This window comes from Alternaria hordeiaustralica, assembly GCF_023758085.1.
Source record: "Alternaria hordeiaustralica strain BMP 2776 chromosome Unknown scaffold_16, whole genome shotgun sequence".
Taxonomy (NCBI): domain Eukaryota; kingdom Fungi; phylum Ascomycota; class Dothideomycetes; order Pleosporales; family Pleosporaceae; genus Alternaria; species Alternaria hordeiaustralica.
Genome location: NW_026056788.1, coordinates 538161 through 558715, shown reverse-complemented (window position 1 = coordinate 558715; position 20555 = coordinate 538161). Strand labels below are relative to the sequence as shown.

At 40.3% G+C, this 20555-nt stretch overlaps 4 protein-coding genes across 4 annotated transcripts; all 4 read right to left on the bottom strand.

The window, feature by feature from the left end:
• Nucleotides 1–2407: 2407 nt before the first annotated feature.
• On the bottom strand, nt 2408–3502 carry J4E84_007475 (uncharacterized protein; the record flags this gene model as incomplete). The annotated part of the gene is made up of 2 exons (XM_049390058.1): nt 2408–2873; nt 2922–3502. 2 exons carry the CDS (start codon nt 3500–3502, stop codon nt 2408–2410), a joined length of 1047 nt encoding a protein of 348 aa, XP_049242358.1.
• Nucleotides 3503–4566: 1064 nt separating this feature from the next.
• On the bottom strand, nt 4567–6165 carry J4E84_007474 (uncharacterized protein; the record flags this gene model as incomplete). Its single annotated transcript, XM_049390057.1, has 2 exons — nt 4567–5422; nt 6161–6165. The coding sequence occupies 2 exons, from the start codon at nt 6163–6165 to the stop codon at nt 4567–4569; spliced, it is 861 nt and encodes a 286-aa protein (XP_049242357.1).
• Nucleotides 6166–6177: 12 nt separating this feature from the next.
• Nucleotides 6178–7289, bottom strand: J4E84_007473 (uncharacterized protein; the record flags this gene model as incomplete). Its single annotated transcript, XM_049390056.1, has 3 exons — nt 6178–6683; nt 6777–6981; nt 7032–7289. 3 exons carry the CDS (start codon nt 7287–7289, stop codon nt 6178–6180), a joined length of 969 nt encoding a protein of 322 aa, XP_049242356.1.
• Nucleotides 7290–8035: 746 nt separating this feature from the next.
• On the bottom strand, nt 8036–10162 carry J4E84_007472 (uncharacterized protein; the record flags this gene model as incomplete). The annotated part of the gene is made up of 6 exons (XM_049390055.1): nt 8036–8101; nt 8151–8288; nt 9364–9491; nt 9556–9733; nt 9782–9813; nt 9859–10162. 6 exons carry the CDS (start codon nt 10160–10162, stop codon nt 8036–8038), a joined length of 846 nt encoding a protein of 281 aa, XP_049242355.1.
• Between the last annotated feature and the right edge of the window lie 10393 nt (nt 10163–20555).

The window sequence follows — 20555 nt, the reverse complement described above, 5'->3', positions numbered from 1 at the left end:
TCCCCCCCCCCCCCCCCCCCCCCCCCCCCCCTCCGTCACTGCTTTCATAATCACCAATATCATCAAATTATGCCATACTTATATTAGACGTCAGCATAGTACGCATCAGCCTGAAGAAGTGCGCAGTATGCTCGTGCCGCCGTAGACTGAGACCGGATAACGCTCACGACTTCGACGTGGACCGCCTCCGTTGTTGCAACTGCGCGAGACTGTTATATATATACAAATGCGCGTTACAAGATTCAAGTGGAAAATACTGTGAGAGTCAACGATGAAACATTTTTGAAGTACGCAGAAGCTTATTATACATACCTAGGTCGATGTTCATGATACCGATGCTGGGCGACTCGAAAGATGAAGCCAGGGAATTGAACCTGAATGTCCACCCATATGTTAATGACTCTTCAAGAATCCTACCAATCGATGACTGGTTATGCCGTGTGACAGTTTCTGTGACACCAAATGTTGAACAGACACGTTGGCTGTCATATGGCTCTAGCTTGATGGTCCTCGCGTCGTATGACGTTCCGAGGACAAAGAAATCATGTCTGCTTGGTAGTCCTGGCGCATATACGTGGGGCTACAAGAGGGCGGGTTGGGTATTTGCTTACGAGAAAGCCCAGTCACTCATACCTCTTCATGTCATAGATGAGCACCGATGCGGCCACCTCCTGATCGTGCACTGCGGTAAGATAGACATGACTCCAAGGTCGTTGGTCACTGAATCGGTAACTCTCGGCTGGATGTCTGTGACTAATGTGGAGTTTATGAGTAACGCCTAGGTATAAAAGGCCGTTTTCTAGTTATGTACTTGATCTCCTTCATCAGCCACCAAGCCTCTCGAATTCTACCTACTACCACGAACACATCACCAGAACCTGTAATCATGGCGAGTGCAACAGACCCGGGTCATTTACAAGTTCCGAAGCCGACACGCCTGGAGGACGCCGGCGTAGACATCCACGATGTGAACAATGGCAACCCGGTTTGGAGGAAGTTGCTCTGCTGCCCTCGGAACCGGCGGGAGATTTTCTTCAGCACGTACGAAGAAATGGCCAAGAACGAGGAATTTCAAAAGCGGGTTACGAATGGAGAGGAGATAAACGAAAACGTTGTGTGGACAAAGTGGCTCCCACGACCAGACGACGCCGAATTTTGGGCGTCAAGTCAAGAGGTGCAGGCCCAATGGCTTGATCATGACAATATGAAGGTGACGAATAGAGAGTTCAGACATGTGAACAAAGAGGACCTGCGGAACAAATTTGTCGATATCACTCCTGGCATACGCCGCATTTTCGTCGCAGGTATCGGATCTATGTTCCACAAGCAAGGGACCGTTCAGGCGAACATCAGGCAACACTTATTAGTCTATGAAATATGCCAGGCTGTCGTGTCTGCGGCTGATATACAAGAGTAAGACGAAATAAGGCTTTGGCCGTATCGAAAACTAACACAAACGCAGAAACAAGCTGGGAAAAGAGGCCCCCGGAATTGATATCTATTTTGAAGACGGCTGGTACACCCAGCGGGATACAAATTTCATCGCGGATCAATTCTCAAACCTCTCCGACCGCGTTAAGTCTCATGTCGGTTTTAGTGGGGAAGGATGGTCAAAACTGCACGAGAGCGGAGAAACGCTCTTTATCACTCTCAGGCCAAGCAATCCTTACCGCGAGTTGATGGCCGATTTTCTCCAGACGGAGAGAGCTGGTAAGACGCCACCCAAGAAGCCGATAGCAGTCATCTGCAGAAAAGGAACAGACATATTGGAAAGAGACCACAGCAATTCAAGGGTGGTAGACTGGCTTGGAACGTATACGAACAACCCGATCATCACGGATAGCGATGCGCCAATCATGGGGGAGACATTGTTGCACTATTAGCACTCTTGTATCTATTTGTTGGCTTGGAATGGAGAGTCGGAGCGGTCAGGTACTTTGATGGATACTACCTATTAATGTCATACTGTTTCCCTTTAAGATTAATCCCTATTTCTTTCCCAATGTTCTCTTGACCCCAACTCCATCTTGCCGCAGTAAGACTTCGAGCTATGCAAGATGATCACTACAGTAAACCTTTTTGCCTACATTTATCCGTCAAACTCTGGTATCACAGCTTGTCGCTAATGAGTCCTTTGCCGAAGCACCATGTGCTGGTTTGCGAAGCGAAAGACAGATGAATGCACGTGTCGCACAGTAACTCTGAGTCATCAAACTACCAACCTGGGGAATGAAGCCATGCTCAAAGCTCGATTTGGAACGTTAAGCTTGCCTTCTAGAACACTAGTTTAGGCCACGCTGAGGTCACCAGCTTCCGTGTAGAAGATACGTCCGAAGTAACATTCCATCAGCTATGTCATCTGCATTTCCATCTACTTAGTTGAACTAGGGGCTACTCCAACCAGTCTTCAGTGGCTCGTATGCAAAACATAAGCCCACGAATTGCCCACGCCCTCAACATCGCCTTCTAACAGTTCCCATGGGTCATAATACCTCTCCAGCCAATCTACAACGCGACTATCGCTCTGATCAAAGCCAGATTCCTCCCACCAGGGTCGGCAGATGACGAGACTGGGTCTTTTTGGTGGCAGCCAATCTGCGGGTGCAGCGCCGGGTGCAGCGTAAGGTGCCCTCTCGCCCCAGGTATGTCCAGCGAGGACTTGTCGAGGCGGAGTGTTCATGCCGAAAGTGACAAACGCGTACGCATTCTCATCCAGTGCAAATCGAACGCGTGTCTCGTTCCATCCACTTCCATCGTTACTCGCGCGGACTTTGACGAGAGGGTCGATAATGAACTCTTCTTGTATAAATTTAATGTCAGATTCCGAGTAGTAAGGATCCTCGAAGATGATCTCCAACGGACGAGTATCCGGACTTGAGATGTCGCGTTAGTGTACATCTATAATCATGGGTCAGACTTACGGATAGTCACATTTCGCTCTCCCGAGCAGAGCGACAACTACATGGCGTGCCAAGAGATGGGTACAGATGGCTTGCTCGAACTTTCCTCCTTCGGCTTTGAATATCGTACCTAGATCCATGAATACCGCTTTCCGGATGGTTGTTCGTGTTTGATTGACTATGTTCGTCAATGCCCACTGTTGCTTGTCCGGTTCTGGGACGGGTCGTTTCATCTGAGAGTATCCGATCTTCGTCAAAATGATTTGTACTGGGTAGGCAAGATTCTCGTGCCAATTGTTTCTGACATATTTTACATCATCATCCCAGTCGTGAGCTGCTTTAGAGCGCGCTTCTTTGATCCAAAACTCTTCCTCTGGAGCGAGGTCTCCCTTTCGAACGAGCTCTTTCCTCTGAGGGAGCTCTGCAGTGGTAGGGTGCCGCCCTATACCTTTGTGTCCGACGTGAGCGACCTTGTCGTAATCTCTCCATGGTCCGCCTTCGTTGTCAGGCACCTGTGTGAGGGCATCCCTGATCGTAGCCTTATCTGCTCGAGCAAAATGGTCGGCTCCTGCTGACGCTGCTGGTGGCTGTCGCGCTTGCATGATGATGGATCTGTCTTGGTGGATTGCTAAACTTGTTTCGTGAGTATACAGGTATCGATTCTGTGGTTGTAACAGAAGGAGTGTAGAAGAGCTGCCTTTTATATCTTCCAGTCTATGACTCCTATATCAATTGCTCAATACTACAGTTCTATCTACACGTTTATGACTGTTCAGTGAAACGTAGAACTCGCCTCCGCGAGATGCTAAGACGGCTAAAATGGCCCACGAACCATCTGGTGCCACTATCCAGGAGTGCAGTAATACCTTGACTCATGCAAGGCGATTTTTGCTATAGTCCTGGCCATCAAAGCGATCTGTCCAGCTCTGGTAACAGGAATGTCGCTTGCAGGCAACCGTGCAAGTGCCATTTTCGGGTATCTGAGGTGGTTGCGTAGTTCTAATCGACTCGAAGAACGTCGCACAATGATGCAATCTCTGGGCATAACATGCGAGGAATGTAGCCATAGCAGATGCTCAGATCTTGTACAACCAATGTTCGATTTGGCATGCATCACTGCCTATCAGCTCTTGTTGCGAAAGTGTCTTTCAAAGGCAGCGACTGCATATCATTGTACATATGATCTCATCACACTCCACATTTGTCGTGCATGAAATATGCGTCAGCATAGCCACAGAGCGCTTGCACAAGAGATATCTGTTTAGAAGTCTTCTTTTGAGACTCTTGAAACTTTCGAAACCTACAGTACGCTACACACAGTGGGTTGAATGTATAGTATATGAGATTTCTCTAACGGTCTTTCACTATGATCGTGACAGCCATAAGCATTCTTTCACACCTGGTCGAACTCACGCCCTAGTCAAGTATCGTGCCTCAATATTCTCGTCCATGCCTAGAGGTTCAACACGAAATTGAGAGAACCAAGTATGTTACTACAGTGTCATTCTATAGACTGCCTGCATCTAATTACACAACCTTAGAAGCTATGCATTAGCCGTCCCACACCATGGTATATTATCACCATCAATACATCATTCCTTCCTTCCGAAGTCCCAATGTGAACCTAAGCTGAGCCTTGTACACTCTAATCCGAAGGGGCATTGCCTTAAACCTTAGCCTTCAAGGTGTAGAGATAGATGTTTCCTCCCCATATCTTATTCCCGGTACCCTCATCAAACTTGTGTACTTGGTCGTAGTGCATGTTGAACCAGTTCCTGACACGGTAATCGGTTGGATCTCGCTCGTCTATGCCTTCCTTTGTTGGATCTCGACAAATGATTGCGCGAGGCTTGGCAAGCTTCGCGGTCCTCCAGGTTGAACTATCTTTTAATTCATCGGCTGTGTAGAGCAAATTGGCGAGAAGCTGGCGAATGGGATTCTTGGGGTTGAAGGTGATGAAGATGTAGTCGCCGTTGCCTCCTTCAAGGTAAGACCAACCTACGCCCTCGTTGCTGTTTCTCTGCAGGATGCGACCGCCATTGGTCCATCCCTCCGTTCCGTCACTCAGGTAACTCATTCCAAGGTACTTGAGATCCTCCTTTCCGTAATGATCATCTTCACAAATAAATCTAGCCCCTTCTAACGGGTCAAGGCTGCCCGACCTTGTCACCTCGTTTGCCGCGTCGGACAATACTTTGAGAATACTGCGAGCGAACAGATGTGCCCGCGCGATACCTTCGAAGTCTGATTCGTCGCAGTAGCAAAGACTACCAAGATCCAGTGTGACGATGTTGCGAATAGTGCCCCCAGCCTTGGTAAGGTCACTCAAGAGCTCTTTGTCCCAGTAAGGATCGTATTCCGGCAACTTCCCTTCTTTTCGTTTAGATTGAAGAGTAGTGAAGTGACTTATAACATCCTCCTCACTGCGCTTGTAGTTGGCACGCCTCGGGGAGCCTTCAATCCAGAACTCGGTGGGGTTTTCCTCACTTTCGATTTCTTCTGTGGTCTTGTAACGCCCGTATCTATTACCATATTGCCAGAACCGGTGATGAAGGCTTTTAGCTGTCAAGAGGCCCTGCTTGAGCGGTAACGGTGGCGGGAGCATCGAAGTGGACATATTTGGATGTGGATAGCCTCGAAAGTGGCAAGTCCAGGGTTAGTTGCTGTAGTTGATGCTGATTTGTTGATCGTTGATATGTGTGGCTGTTGAGTCGACTGCTGTGCTGTTGAAAGCTGAATTGTGTGGCGCAAAGGTAATGAAGCACCAGAGAAGGCCTTTTATAGTTGGAAAGTTGAGTGACTCTACTCAGCGCGAGCAGCATAGTGTGAGCAGATATGACTTTGAATCGGTAGAGTCAGGTATGGCTAATCAATCTCTAAGTACACTCAGGAGCGGCTCGTGGTCTTACCAGCCTTCGTTGTGCCACCCCACAGAAGTCGATATGACTCTGACGGAAGCGAGTATCCGTGACAACCAATCGTTGGCGCGTACCGTTGAGGGCCAACTCGACACAAAGAAACTCAGAGCTTTGACACAACTCAGAAAGTGACTCTCCACGCCGCACGAGCCTTGGATCACACCCCAAGATGGACACTCTCGACACATGACTCTGATCTGACTGAATATGCTGGAAAACATGCGAGCAAGTACCGATCAGCACCGGCACAAGTCGGGTGTGTGCACGTTCACCATAGCACGAGATACTCAGGAATGTAACGCACAGTCAACCTGAATGCTTTTGCTACGAGGTGCCGCGTACGACATATGAGCGGGGTATCATAATCCTTTCGTTCCTTTTACGTCGTTCCATAACTCTTTCCCGATATTCTTCCAGTTTCCGACCTCTTCATCACTTCTCTTTCTCCTGGTGAGGCCTGATCGCCTGACTTCCACGAGCCATACCACGCCCCAGTAAGCGACCGACAACGACACTAGTACATATGCCAGCCATACGATCAGAAGCACGGATGTACCTTGATTCAGCTTCCCCCCAGCGACGTCGATGATGTCACCAGCCACCGAGAAAACCCCAGATATCAACACCGTGAGCAACACGGCGGCGACAAATGCGAATGCGCTCGCAAGGAATGGCCAGAAGATGTTGAAGTAGGCGAGAAGCTTTGAGTGGGGAAAGATGATGGCTGGAATGGCGGAGACGGCGGAGAAGCCAGCACCGACGAGCGAGACGAGTAAGGAAGCGAAGACGGTGTATCGCACGCCGGCCAATACGGTAGCCATAGTCCTAAGGAGTGTTGATACTAGGATGATTGGGGAGAGTGGGTCTTGAGACCCGTCAGTTGGCGTTGTCAGTGTTAATAGCCCTACAGAAGTATGGTCAGTCAAACCCCAAACGCGTTCGGAATTGTGTGACTCACTGTCACTGGCCTCGCTGTAGCTTTCGCATAGTTCTACGACAACGATATCGGAAGCATCATCTTGAGCATCCGAAATAGAGCCTGAACAAACTGTCCTGAGGTAGAGATAGTAGACGTCTGCTAGGGCCTCGCCGTCCATGCCTTCCGACCGTTGCGATGTTGCCTCTGACTGAGAGCTCTCTCGAGCGATCGTAGTTGTGTTCAGCTGCGGTTCGTCAACATTTGTCTTCATTTCACCGAGGTCGGTATACGTACTGCCACGATGTACTGTCCACCAAACATGTGCTCATCGCTCCCCGCCAGTACCAGTACCAGCGTGAAGACGAAGCTTGCGACCGCGAATGCGATCGAAAGGATAGCAGAGAACCGGTACTTCATCAACACCCTTTTTGGTGTCTTGGGCGGCGCCGGCAGGGCCTTGTCGGTAGACTTCCGCAAGTCTCCAAGATCAGGCTCGATTGCGATCTCTTTCCCCGTGTAGAAGGTCTCCTCTATGTGATCCATCTTGCTCATCGACACACCGTGTGGTTGAAAGGCACTAGCGGCGAGACTGACAGTGCTGACGGATGTCAGTACATAAGGACGGGTGTATGATGTCCATAACAGAAGACCTATGCACTGTCGCAGAGATGATAAGTAAGGCGCTTCAACATGCGTGCAGCATGACGCAACTGTTCCTGGTTATCGGGAATCTTCAATCTCGATGTCTGGGAAGCATGGATGTACGTGGTAGGCTTGTCGCATGATCATAGTGTTGCATGATAGACCTGCTATATACCGTCGCGGATACGGCACATGCAGCCTTGCGCGGGGATAGACCGGTGGTTTCAAACAGCCTGCTAGTCGCCAGATCGCGATGGATGTGCGAATTCGGCGATCAGCGTTCCTGTTTCGGCGTCGCAGGACGTGGCCAAAGCGTGGCATTGAGCAACAACCAGCTTCAGATGGATGGGGTCTGAGATGTTTCGTCGACATCCAAACAACTTGCGCATGGCCGGGCCCACGCATTGGGAGTGCGCGTCGTGCCGAACTGAGAGCAGTCGTGAAGTTCGCGAATGCGAGGTGGTAGCTCCCGCAGAAACGGGGAGCGCTTCACTAGTGCGACTGAAACGCCGAACTTTAGGAACGACGATCGCGACCTCTCCACATAATGCTTGAGCGATGACACCGCGTCGCTCTGGTACATTTGCCAAAGCCTTTTGGTTGTCGAATAGTGACCGAGACTTGGTATAATACTCGAACGCGCAGCTTTGCTACTGCTAGAAGAACGATCCTGGGGGATATTGTCCAAGAGGCTGCGGCTGGAGGTTGGGAAACGCATCACCCTAATCATAGGTTAGTCCAACAGCACCTGATGAGCCGAGCTAAACGTACCCAATCGAGAGGTAAGGTATACTGGTCCAGATCCATTGGCATGAAGCCAAAATCGAACGGGTGACCAAAAGCACTATTGCCCATGTCGAAAGCATCCGAGTCGGGAACAGCAAATCCAAGATTGTTCGTGTCGAAAATCTGGGATGGGGAAGTCAAATCAGGTTGGGCACCTATGTGAGCCGCTTTCGATGACGTTAGTAGATGTAAGCGGGTAGTAAATAAGGTGCCGCTCACCGTGCGCCGATTCGGTAGCCTGTACCCCACTGCCGTGAACTTTAGAGAGAACAAGCTTCACGGCTGTAGCAACCTTCCGTGCCTCCTGCGATCTTTTGCTAGCCCTGATCCAGATTTGATAAGCGGAGCGCAACGACGCGATGATTTCCTCTTGCGTTGGGGACGCATGGTCCAATTGCACCCCGCTTTCCATGGGCTCAGAAGCCGGTGGGATAGGAGCAATGAGGTCTTCATCAAGTTCGACTACCAAGACGGTAGTTGCGAGTAAGAAGTCTTGCGCAATGATGGAAGACATGTACAAGCTCAAGGTAGAGAGGCGCCACCCTGGTGAAGTTAGTCTACCTCCTGGTTGAACCTCAGCGTCAAGCTTGCTCTGAAAGCGAAGCATCTCTATAGCAGCGTTCAAGCAGACCCTGCGAGAATATGCATATCTGCTATCGCTTCGGCCGAGGACGAAGTAGGGTCGATGCAACATAAGCTCGGCCTTCAAGAAGGCTACGTTCAAATACGTGTAGCGCATGAAGTCTGGTGATAAGTCGGTATTAGGATCGTCGAAGGTGTTTGATGTGGGCGACTGTGGTATTTTTTCGAAGACATCTCTTAGTGTGGCGTCCATCTCGGTGATCTCTCCGTACGGTGGCAGCGATGTAGCATTGACGAGATCTACAATTCTGGCCTGCACGCTTCGCAACCTTGTGAGAACGATGGAGTAAAGTAGTTGCGTCAACTCAGTTTCGGGCCTTGACGGTGGTAGTTCTAGCATATCTTCGTGAAGGTCATCTTCACTTAAATTGCGAGGCTCTTGAGTGTCGTACGTAGACGGCATGATCGTCCGTGGCAGTCCGGCTTGAGAAGAGGTGGTAAAATCTAGCGACATGACTACGAGCCATTTACGACGTCTCAGCTCACCTTCGTGAGGCGAGACGTTCGGAAATCTCGACGGATCTCTGTGGTATCCCATTCGGAAACAAAGACGTACAAGCATGCCAACAAGCATGTAGATGCTGAACTGGCTATCGCTTGAGCGTAGAAATTCGGTGCCAAAATACAACAAGAACGCTTCGATCGTGTATGGCGGTGTTTTGGTATAGTTTGCAAGAATCATACCTAGATATTGACGTACGGACTTAGCAGTTGCGTCACATGTAGTTTGTACTCAGTTCCTACTTACATTGCGCAGCCTTCTCGCGATAAAAGCCGATTTGCACCAGATCAGGAGCCAGTCTAGTATCGTCAGGTTGATGAGCGTTCACCCCGGCTTGGAAACGAAAGCCAAGTGCCAGTGCAGCGTAGAGAACACCCAACCACATAGTTGAAGTTTCGAATGGTTGTGTCCACAGCTCATTGTACTGTATGACTATTAGCTACCTGAGGTAGAAATAATCATATTATCTCACCTGTTTGAGAAAGGTTGGCTTGTGGATGAGGGCTGGAGATATCAGTGGGCGCTCTTCAATCGAGGTAGTGAACATACTTGGATGAGATTCCATTGATATGAAGAATGTATCAATGAGTCGATCTGCTTCCGGCCGTGGAGGAAGAGCGGCGAGCAACTCTTCTCTAGTCGCATGGAGATTACGTCCAAACAGCAGCTCCGGACCGGGTACTCCATTCATCACTTCGTCATCCGGGTCGGGCGATACGGGCACCTGGTCGAGATGTTCGCGCAGCTCAGATATCTGGGCTGATATTAGAGAGGTAAGAGTCTCTGTGAGAGGTTTCACGTACGCTATCAAGTATGCTTGTCCAATGTCCACTGTTCGTATAGCTTGTTGCATCGCAGCTGAGATTTACGCGATCCGGCGTGCCAGGCAAGTCACCATTGTTTCCTCCGTTATGATGTAGCCGCACTTGTGATGGGCTAGATAGCGCGGGATTAGCTGTATCAACCGCATTTCCACCGATGAGATTGGTGACGAGCTTCTCGAGTTGGTCAATCCTGTCATGGACGCTGGTTGGGATTTTGGGTTCCTTATGCACTGGTGGGTTGCGAACATAGACGCACGACAGCGAGAGTCCGCGATCGACACATGTTTTGCATGGCTGCTGTCGATCACATTTCAACCTCCAGTCAGTTAGCATGCAATTCTTTTGGGCAGGTAAGGTGATTGTTTACTTGCGTCGTCGACAAAGGGTGCAACTTAAGACGGGCTTGTCTCTTCGTCGACTTGGAGGTACCACTCTCGGCGTCTGACCATCCGCGCTCATTTCGAGTGGTAGTATCACAGTGGGTCAAAACAAGGCGTAAGGGGACAAGTCGCGTTGTTACGAAGATGCCTTCGGGGCGGCCATCATCCCCGATGCCGAGGCTAACCGCTTCGGCCGAACACCCCCCGCATTCCATCTCAGCTTACGTCACTGTCAGCAATCATAATGTTCCTAGTTCGCGACTGCACCGGTGGAGATTATCCTAAAGACCGTTGCATTCTGATCATTCTTCTCGTTGTCCGACTATCTAGATCGCTGGCACACATGCTAAAGTCGCTATCTATCTAATTTCTGCTCCGCCTAGACGTTAACTATTACGCGGCAGATAAAAAAGAGCTAACTTAGAAGCCCTATACCTTACCTAAATAAATTATCTAAACTATTTCTTACTTTCTACTTTTCTCTAACTTTATAACTACGTAAATAACTTTTAATTTTTTTTTATATTTTTTTTACTATATCTAGAAGTATAATATAGAACTAAGATACTTTAAAAAAAGCTAAAATAAAAAGTACTTTTAAGTATATAAATATAAAAAAAATACTATACTTTTATAGTAACTTTTTTAACTCTTTTAAAGTTAAAAAATACTTAAAATAAACTATATTAAAAAAAAATAAACTAAAAAGTAGCTAAAAGTATTATAACTATAAATTTAAGCTTAAAAAAAAAAGTTTTTTCTAACTTTAAATTAAATTTAAAAAGCTAATAAATTTTTTTAAAATATTAAGTAAAATACTAAAGTACTTACTTAAAATTAATTAGCTAAAAAACTTAATTTTAAAGTTTTTAAAAAAACTCTAAAGTATTATTTAAATTTTTTAAACTATTATAAGTATATAGTATATATAAAAGACTAAATTTCTAAGTATTTTATAAAAGTAAAAGTTTATTATACTAAAATAATACTTTTACTAATATAAGAGACGTTAATAGATAAGATAATTATATTAAGTTAAGTACTAAGTAAGATATTATGTACAAGTTAGAGAGAGCTATATAGGCTAAACTTTAATATTTAGCGCATAAACTATCTACTAGCGCCTTAGTAAGTAAAGGTTATAAGTTTAATCTATAATACTACTTTTCTCTAAAAAGAGAGTAAGTTCTAATACTTAAACTACTTTTGTCTAAAGAATAAAGAAAATAATAAAACTATATATATAATAACTTACCTACTTTGCAAAAGCTACTATAGGCTAAATATATTACTTACTATATTCTTCTATTCTATTACTACATTTCTTTAATATATTTATATACTAATTATAGCCTTAATTACGTATATTATATATCTATTATTATACGTGTACGCTTATATTAGCTAGGTATATTATTATATTAGAGTATTATATATGCGTAAGCGCGCGCGCGTGTAGACTTAGATCTATTTCTATATAGTAAGCTTATATTACTAGTAGTATAGTAACGTTAGCGTCTAGTTATAATAGTAGTAACTTAATAACTAGTTCTTACTATAAGTACAGTGTTAGTAAGTCTCTTGTAAAGGTATAACTTAGCTAACACTCTTAATTATTGTAAGTATAACTAATTATTCTAGTCTTACTATTATTTCTATTAGCTATTATTACTATAGAACTTTTAGTAATTATTTATGTCTTAACTTATAATAGAGTTACTAAGTTAACTAAGAGTATTATAAGTAGAATAACTCTAATAATGTTATTATAACTACTAGTTATTAGGTAACTATTAACTAAGTATAGTTAAAGGCGTAAAGTTATATAACTAGTATATTCTATTTACTAGTAAGAGAGTTAAACTTCTTGTGCATAGTAGGCTTATTAGAGTAATTATAGTAATACTAGATTATAGTATTAGTAGAGTTAACTAAGTTTATATATAGTTTCTAGAAAGAGTTATTAGAACTCTTAGAGTAGTTTAACTACTAGACTAAATACTAAAGAAGTCTAGAGTATTTCTTCTCTTTATAAGAGTAGGTAGTAGAGTTCTTAAGCTTTATATTAATGTAATAGTCTTTAATTACTTTAACTATATACTCTGTATTATCTTTAACCTCTAGATTAAACTTAGCAGAAACCTTAGAGTTCTAAGTCTAACTAGAAAGTAGGTTACCTTTAACTAAGTATAATAACTATAGATAGAAGACGTTATAGATGTACTTTATATAAGCTAGTAGATTAAGTTTATACATAGTATTATTAATAGCTTATATAATAGTAAAGAAACTATAGTTCTTTAAATCTAGTAAAGTAGAAAGATAGCGCGTTCTTAAGTTACGCGTATTAAGTATTACTTAGTTACTAACTTTAAATATAGAAGTAGAGAGCCTTTCTTTATTAGTGTATTTAGTTTACTTAGTCTAAGCCTACCTTATAAAGAGCTGCAACTTATTCTAGAGTATCTTTATCTAATTAGTAAAGATATTAGCATTAAGACGTTCTTGTTAAGTAGGCGCTATTAATATTATTACTAGAGCTAGAGCTATAAGCTTAATACTTCTATAAGAGTAGTAGCCTTTAGTTATAAAGAAAGGTAACTTACCTATAGTAGAGCTAACGCTAGAATTTACTTTAAACTTAGCTATTAGTAGAAATAGTACTTAGTTATTTTACTTATAGTTAATATAGAACCTAAGGTACTATTTAAGATAAGAGTTTATATTCTTAGTCTAACTATCTATTTATAAGTAGTAAGTAGTAGAGAACTTTAGTTAGACGCCTAGTTACTAGTAGAGGTATTTCTAGAAATAAGAAATAAACTATAAGTCTTAGTCTAAGATAATCTCTTTAGAGAAGCTTTTCTTGCGCTAGATATACTTAATAAAAGTAATAATAAGAGTGTTAGTAGTTATACTTACTATTAGAATAAACTTCTTCTTCTTAGTAAGTTAATTAATAATAATAAGAATATCTATAAAGGTCTAGCTATTATATTTATATAGTAGTAAGTAGATAATAAAATCTATAAAAATACATAACTAGTACTTATTAGAAACTAGTAGTAGGTAAAGTAATCTATGTTTACCTTCTCTATAGGCCTTACTTCTCTTATATATTAGGTAAGCGCGTATATATTACGCAACGTTTATAGTTATATATAGCTAGTAGTACTATTATAATAGCTTAGAGTAGAGTTTATATTTACTACTATAACTACTATATACGCTATAATAAGCTTATTTAATAACTTAGGTTTACATAACACTAGTAGAGACGTAGACTTTATTCTATATATATGTCGAAGTTAGAGAGTAGTTGTAATTGCTTAATCGCAGACACGTAATCGCTTAGCTCTTAGGTATATAGCTAGAGATTTTATTCTAACTTTCTTTTGTAGTAGATTAATTATAATATACTTATTTATCTCTAATTATTAATTGTCTCTAGCTCTAACAGTTATAAGTCTAGCTGCTTAATTATAGAACTAATTCCTACTACGTATTAAAGCTTGCTAGAAGATAGATTAGTTAATCTTGTTTCTACTCTACTCTCTCTAAACGTTCTGCGATTAGAACCTCTTCTACGCAATTACTTACTTGCTGCCTACCTCTCTACATTACTGCATTAATTCTACGCTCTAACTCTATAGATATAAGTAATTGCAATATAGCTATTGTAGCTATAGGTGTGCTTCTTAAGAAGTAATCTAACTAGAACACCTAGTTCGCGCTTCTTAAGTAACACTACAACAAGAAGAGTATCTAGAAAGAGATTAATTCTAATCTCCTAGATATTAAATATATAGATACTCTAGAGCCTAAGTTCTCTAACCTTCTAGTTCTAGAGCCTATAGCTCTAGCTCTTCTCTCTACAGAGCTAACTAAGAATTAAAAGAATAAGTATAACAAAGCTACCTACAAGTATAATACTCTCTTGCAAGATTACAATTACAAGACTAAGAATAGTACTATGCTTATAGCCTGCTAGAACTATAAGTCTAAGTAGTAGTTAAGAAAGAGCGAGAAGATTAATAATGTTAAGACCTAGATTATACGCACTGTTGCGCTAGATTACCTATTACTTATAACTATAAGTAATAATAGAAGAATAGTCTAGTCTCTTGTAAAGACTTTTAAGACTATACTTGCTTCTACTAATTAGACTATGTAATATATAGTTTGCGCGAAGTATTACGCTTATCTTAAGAAGACCTAGAGAGAAACTACTAAGAAGTAGTTTAACAACTAGTTAATACTCTACTAGAAGGTAAAGATCTTTAAGCTCTTAGAGGTTAAAAGACTTCTTGCAATTACTAACTTTCTTACTATAGTTAAGAAGTTTAACTCTAAGTAGGCCCGCTAGTAGCAATATAATTAATTATTTGCTATAGCTCTTAGAAAGAACACGTTAAGCCTTAACAATCTTAGTAAGGTATTTAGCGTTGTTCTCTAGAAGATGTTAATTACTACTAGAAAGAGAAAAGCTAACACGATCTTTAACGCTATTGTAGGTTAACTTTCTACTTCTACTAAGTTAGGCAAGAAGTAGTTAAGCTTACTATCTAAGCCTTGCCTCTGCAAACCTAACGTAAAGTATAAGTAGAAGTCTATCTTGTGTTACTAATTACAGACTACAATTACTAGATCTAGGCTGCTAGGTATTCTGCTAATAGAACTCTTAGCTTAAGATAAGTAAAAGATCTAGAAGCGCTATTGTAAAAGAAAGTAGAGCAGCCTGCGCAAGAAGGTTAAGTAATCTAGCTAGAAGATAAGCGCTTTAGCTTCTAAGTATCTAGGCAATATAGTCTTAATAATTATTTGCCTAAAGAAGCTAATTGCTAAGTTTAGGCCTTCTATCTTTAGCACAGGCTTTAAGCCTTACGCGCTCTTAGCTAGTATAATTCTTAATAGTAGAGCTATAGTCTACTTAGTTAATAATAAAGCTTTAATTAAGCCTAATTTCTTTGTTAAGACTAATAGAGAAATAGTTAAGGCAGGTAGCTAGATTCTTCTAGTAATTAGTATTAGTAATTGCGTACTTTGTCTTATTCTTAGTACCTCTAAAGAACCTAGAAAGGCTAATCTTACGCTTATAGGCGTTAAGATTGTCTCTAGTTTTTACACTAATATTATCTTAGAGAAGCTTCTTAGAAATAGCAGTATATAGTACATAGGCTATAATCGCACAATTAGAATAGGCACGCTAGAGGCGTTTGTTATTCTTATAACTCTTAAGTGTAGATTTAACCTCTTGTTTATTAAATATAACTCTTCTAACTATTCTTCTAATTCTGTTATTATAAATACTATTGCCTACTTATAAGTTCTATAATTGCGAACTAGTAACGCTAATCTTTAGCACTAAAGATCTAGCTACCTAGGTAAGCGAGCTCTTAAAGCTCTTATTAAAGCTACCTAGAATATAGAGATTATAGGCATATAGCGTAGTAAATGTAATAATTACGCTACTACCTATGCGTCTTAAAGGATCTCTTGTTGTTCTCGCGAGCTATTACTACGTCTCTTCTTTAGAGTATTATAGAACCTGTTTAACTTCTCTATAAGCTGTACGCTTAACAAATAGGCTCTAATTATTAAGAAGAATTATTTAGGCAAGCTGTATAATTATAACCTAAAGAACAAGACGCTAGACTCTGTAATAGAAGTTATTATAAGCTTTATAGCTGCGGTTAAGCGCTGCTATTAGTAGAAGATTGTAGAAATCTATTAGAATAACAACACTGTAACATTGCCTTAGAGAGAGTACTTAAGATATAAGAAATAGGCTAAAGAAAAGAGGATTGTAATTGTAACGCCTCTGCTATATACCTATAAGCCTAATAGCTTAGCGGAGAGAGCTAGCTAAGAGCTTATTACTAAGTTAATTAAGATACGCACAAGCGCTAATCTTCTAGCTAGGCTCTAGCTAGTAATTATAAATACAGCAGCTTAACTCTATAGAATAAGTCTATTATAGCTTTATAGCTATTAATCTCTAGATTAGGTATTGCATAAATAGTTTAGAGAGTATTTCTAATATTATTAGCTACCTAAGATTAGGCACTAGGCTGCTAATCTTTGCCTAGATTAGAGTAGAATCTATGCTTACAGCTATTAAGCGTATCTACTTAATAGTGATTGCGCAGCTAGAAAGCACTATTAAGACTTTAAAGTTAAGCCTTGCAGCTATATAGAATATCTTATTAGCTATTAAGCTTCTAACATCTATTATATATAGGTACTAGTAATTAATTAGGTAATTACAACTCGCAACGTTATCTTTAATAAGCAGAAGTTCTATTAAGGCAAGCGCAAAGAGGAGCTAACTAGAGATTAAGTACTTAAGTAGGTTAAAATGCTTAATAATAGCGAGCTTGTTAATTCTACAGAGGAGTTTAATATTCTTTCTATTAATTAAATAGTAAGCATAGTAGAGCTGTTAACTACTAAGCAAGATCTTAGAGGTAACGTAGGCTATAATTAAAGTAATAAGGTTAGCCTATCTATTAAACATAATTAAGGCTCTATTAATTTAATAGAGATAGAGCACAAGGCTAGTGTTCTATTAGAAATTTCTAATAATTAGCAGCTTTCTACTAGGCTTGCTACTCTAGAACCTACGCCTAAGCGTAAGATTTTAGAGATAGGCAATTAAAGTAATTGTAGAGTTCTTAATAGTTAAAGAGCAGTGTATACGCCTAAGAGAGCTAACCTATTAGAGCCTAGAGGTAGAGAGCTTTCTATACATAGATTAGAAGATCTAACTCTATCTATTAAGCCTGTTGCAATAGACTCTAGTTCTGCAGAAATAGATAAGAGACTAGCTTAACTAGAGTAAGCGCTAAAGAGACTAAGAGGTAGGCTGCCTAAATTAGTAGCCTTCTCTTAACAATTAACGTAGCTATAGAATTAGCTAGCAGCTAAATTCTCTAGAACGCGCTATAGTAGAAGAGTTATAGGTAAAGAGCCTAAGCGCTCTCTTTTTATAAATATCTATTAGCTATTAAGACGCTCTAAGGGCAAGAGTAAGTAGCCTACTTAGCCTAGCAATTAACTAGAGGGTAACAGCGTAGGTAGCGTAAATGCAGTAATCGCGGGCTTAGTTAATAAGTAAGCCTAGATTAACTTTTATAAGATCTACCTCTCTAGTCTTTAAGAAAACTAGAATAATTAAGCTAGCTATAAGACTATAAACTCTATTATTATAGCTGCTACGCTTAGCGAGCACAAGTTAAAGGCTACTTGCTAACACTGTAATAATCTTTAAGAGCTGCCTAGGTTATAGAAACAACTAATCTAGTACCTAATGCGTACGCTCTTTAAAGATGCCTCTAAGAGAGAGATTAATTAGCTAAGCAAGAAGAGGACCTAGACAGAAATCTATAGGTTAAAAGCCTAAGATTAGCTACTTCTATTAAAATAGGTGTAGACTTATAAGTATAATTAGAATAGCTATCTTCTTAAATGCAAAGCTTAAATTGTAGTTTGTAGTAATCTCTAGAAGAAGAACTTAATTAACATAACTTATATAGTAACGCTTACTATAAAGTCTTTCTGCGCTGCAATAGTAATTACTGCTTAGAGCAATCTAGAGATTAAATAGTTTAATATTGTAGGAGCGTTCTTTAACGCAAAGATTATAGTAGAGAACCTAGTAATCTATAAGATGCTAGATAGCTTTAGAAAGCTAGAATTATGTGTGTAGCTTAACTACGCGCTCTATAGATTACGAGACTCTCTACTATTATAGTATAAGAAGTTCTTAGAAACGCTAAGAGCTATTAGTATAGTAGCTTCTTAAGAAGAGCCTTGCCTCTTCTTTAATTAAGAACAAAAGATTCTTATTCTCTTCTACGTTAATAACATCTTGTTACTCTATTATAAGAGTATAGAATAACGCGTAATAGCTATATAGGCTAAGATCTCTAGCAAGTATAAGATCTAAGATTAGAGAGATGTAGAATAGTTTCTTAGTATTTGTGTAATTAGAGACTAATATCTAAAGATAATTACACTTATTTATAATACGTATATAGACAAGATGCTTAAGAAGTTTAAGCTTAGAGATAGATTTTTCCCTCTAACGCTTTTGCTGTTAGAGAAGCTAATTAAGAACACTAGAGAAGCAACTAAGCCTAAGATTAAGAGATACTAGAAAATAGTTAGCTCTATGCTTTACATAGTAATTATACTCTAACTAGATATAGCGTATACTACCTTAAAGCTCTTACACTTTCTTATAAACCTAAGTAATAAGCACAAGAAGGCTATAGAGCGAGTAATTATGTATCTCTACTACACTCGCTTTAATGCGATCTAGTATAGTAACTATAATAGGCCTAATCTAATAATTACTAGAGACGCATTCTTTGCTAACAACCTAGAGACCTGCTAATTATCTTATAGATATATTACTATATTATATAGAGGCGCGATCTTTTAGAAAGCTATAAGGTAGAGTATAGTTACTACCTCTACTATAAAAGCAGAGCTGCTTACTCTTAAGTATACTACTAAGAAAGCTATAGCGCTTAGGCGCTTTCTTAAGAAGCTAGCGCTTGATCTTAGAGAACTCTAGATAGTCTAGTGTAATAATTAGCAGATAATTAGGCTAGTTGTTAGAAAGAATAAGTGTATTAACACTTAGCTTAGGCATATTAATATCTAGAATATGTAGCTGCAGTAGAAATATGCTAAAGAATTATTTAAGGTTAAGTATTTAGAGACCGCAATTATACCTGTAGATAGATTAACTAAATTGCTTACCTAATAATAGTTTAAGAAGTTTAAACAGCTACTTAACTTGTAAGATTTATAACATTTAATTCTTAAGAAGTAGATAGAGTAGAGAGATCTTTATTTAGACTACTACTATAAAGGTTAATTATACCTAAGCTAGATCTTAGTTGCTCTAACTAGCGCCTAGTTGTAGAGAAGCAATTACTAATAATTAACGCAAGCATAAAGCAGATAAATTACTAAAAACTTTTCTGCTAGACTAACCTACACAGCTACTAACTTACTAACTACTATAGCGCTAATCTCTCTAATTATAACTCTTATAGTTACGCTTATTAAAGGCTAGCTTATTATTCTAGCTATTCTTAAAATTCTTAACCTAAGCTCTTAGACAAGTAGTCTTAGTAGCTTAATTCCGCATGCGAATCTTAAGCTGTATCTAATTATACTTAGCACGTAGTAACGCCTTCTAGTGCTTAGCCTTAGCTAGCTAACGCTAAGCACAGTAACAGAATCTATTACTTGCAATACTAGACATAGAGCTATTAGACTAGTAACCGCGCAGCTAAGAATTGTAAGAATTACAATACTAAGAATAATTATTGCGTAGCTAAGACTAATAATTGCGCTACTAAGACTAGTAGTTGCGCTGCTAAGACTAATAATAACTATACTAATTCTGCTGCTAATTCTGTAGTAGCTAATTTCTAAATTAAGAAGCCTACAGCTAGAAAGTTAGTAGTAGTAGCTGCTAGAATAAGCTCTAATAATAGTATTCTAAGTATTGCGGTGTTAGATTAAAGGCTATAAGTAGACAACTCTAAGCAGAAAGCGTAGGCAGAGCTATCTAGCTACTACCTATGTTAATTTCTCTTATTCTCTTGCTTAGTATTATAGACTTACTATAAGCACTGCGTTAATTAGAGTCTTAAGAAGTTGTAGGTAGAGCACTCTTTAAGCTCTTCTTGCCTAAGAACTTAGAAGTTCTACCTAATAATTTAGCTAGTATCTTAGAACTACTCTTAGCTTCTTTTTTCTACTTCTTATAAGTGTAGAGATCTTAGTAGAGCTGCTTGCGATGCTTTTAAGCGTTCTTAGTGTTCTAGCGCTATTATTAAGTTAGCAAAAGATTAAAAGAGCTAAAGGAAAGAGAATTATAAACTTACTTTAGAACTATAGTAATTAGCTATACCTGTGTAGCAATCTTAAAGGTTTTAATTAGCTAGATAGTAGCTATAAGAGTAGTAGAATAAACAACGCGCGACCTAATACAGCTGCTTAAAGTAATTAGGCTCTAGAA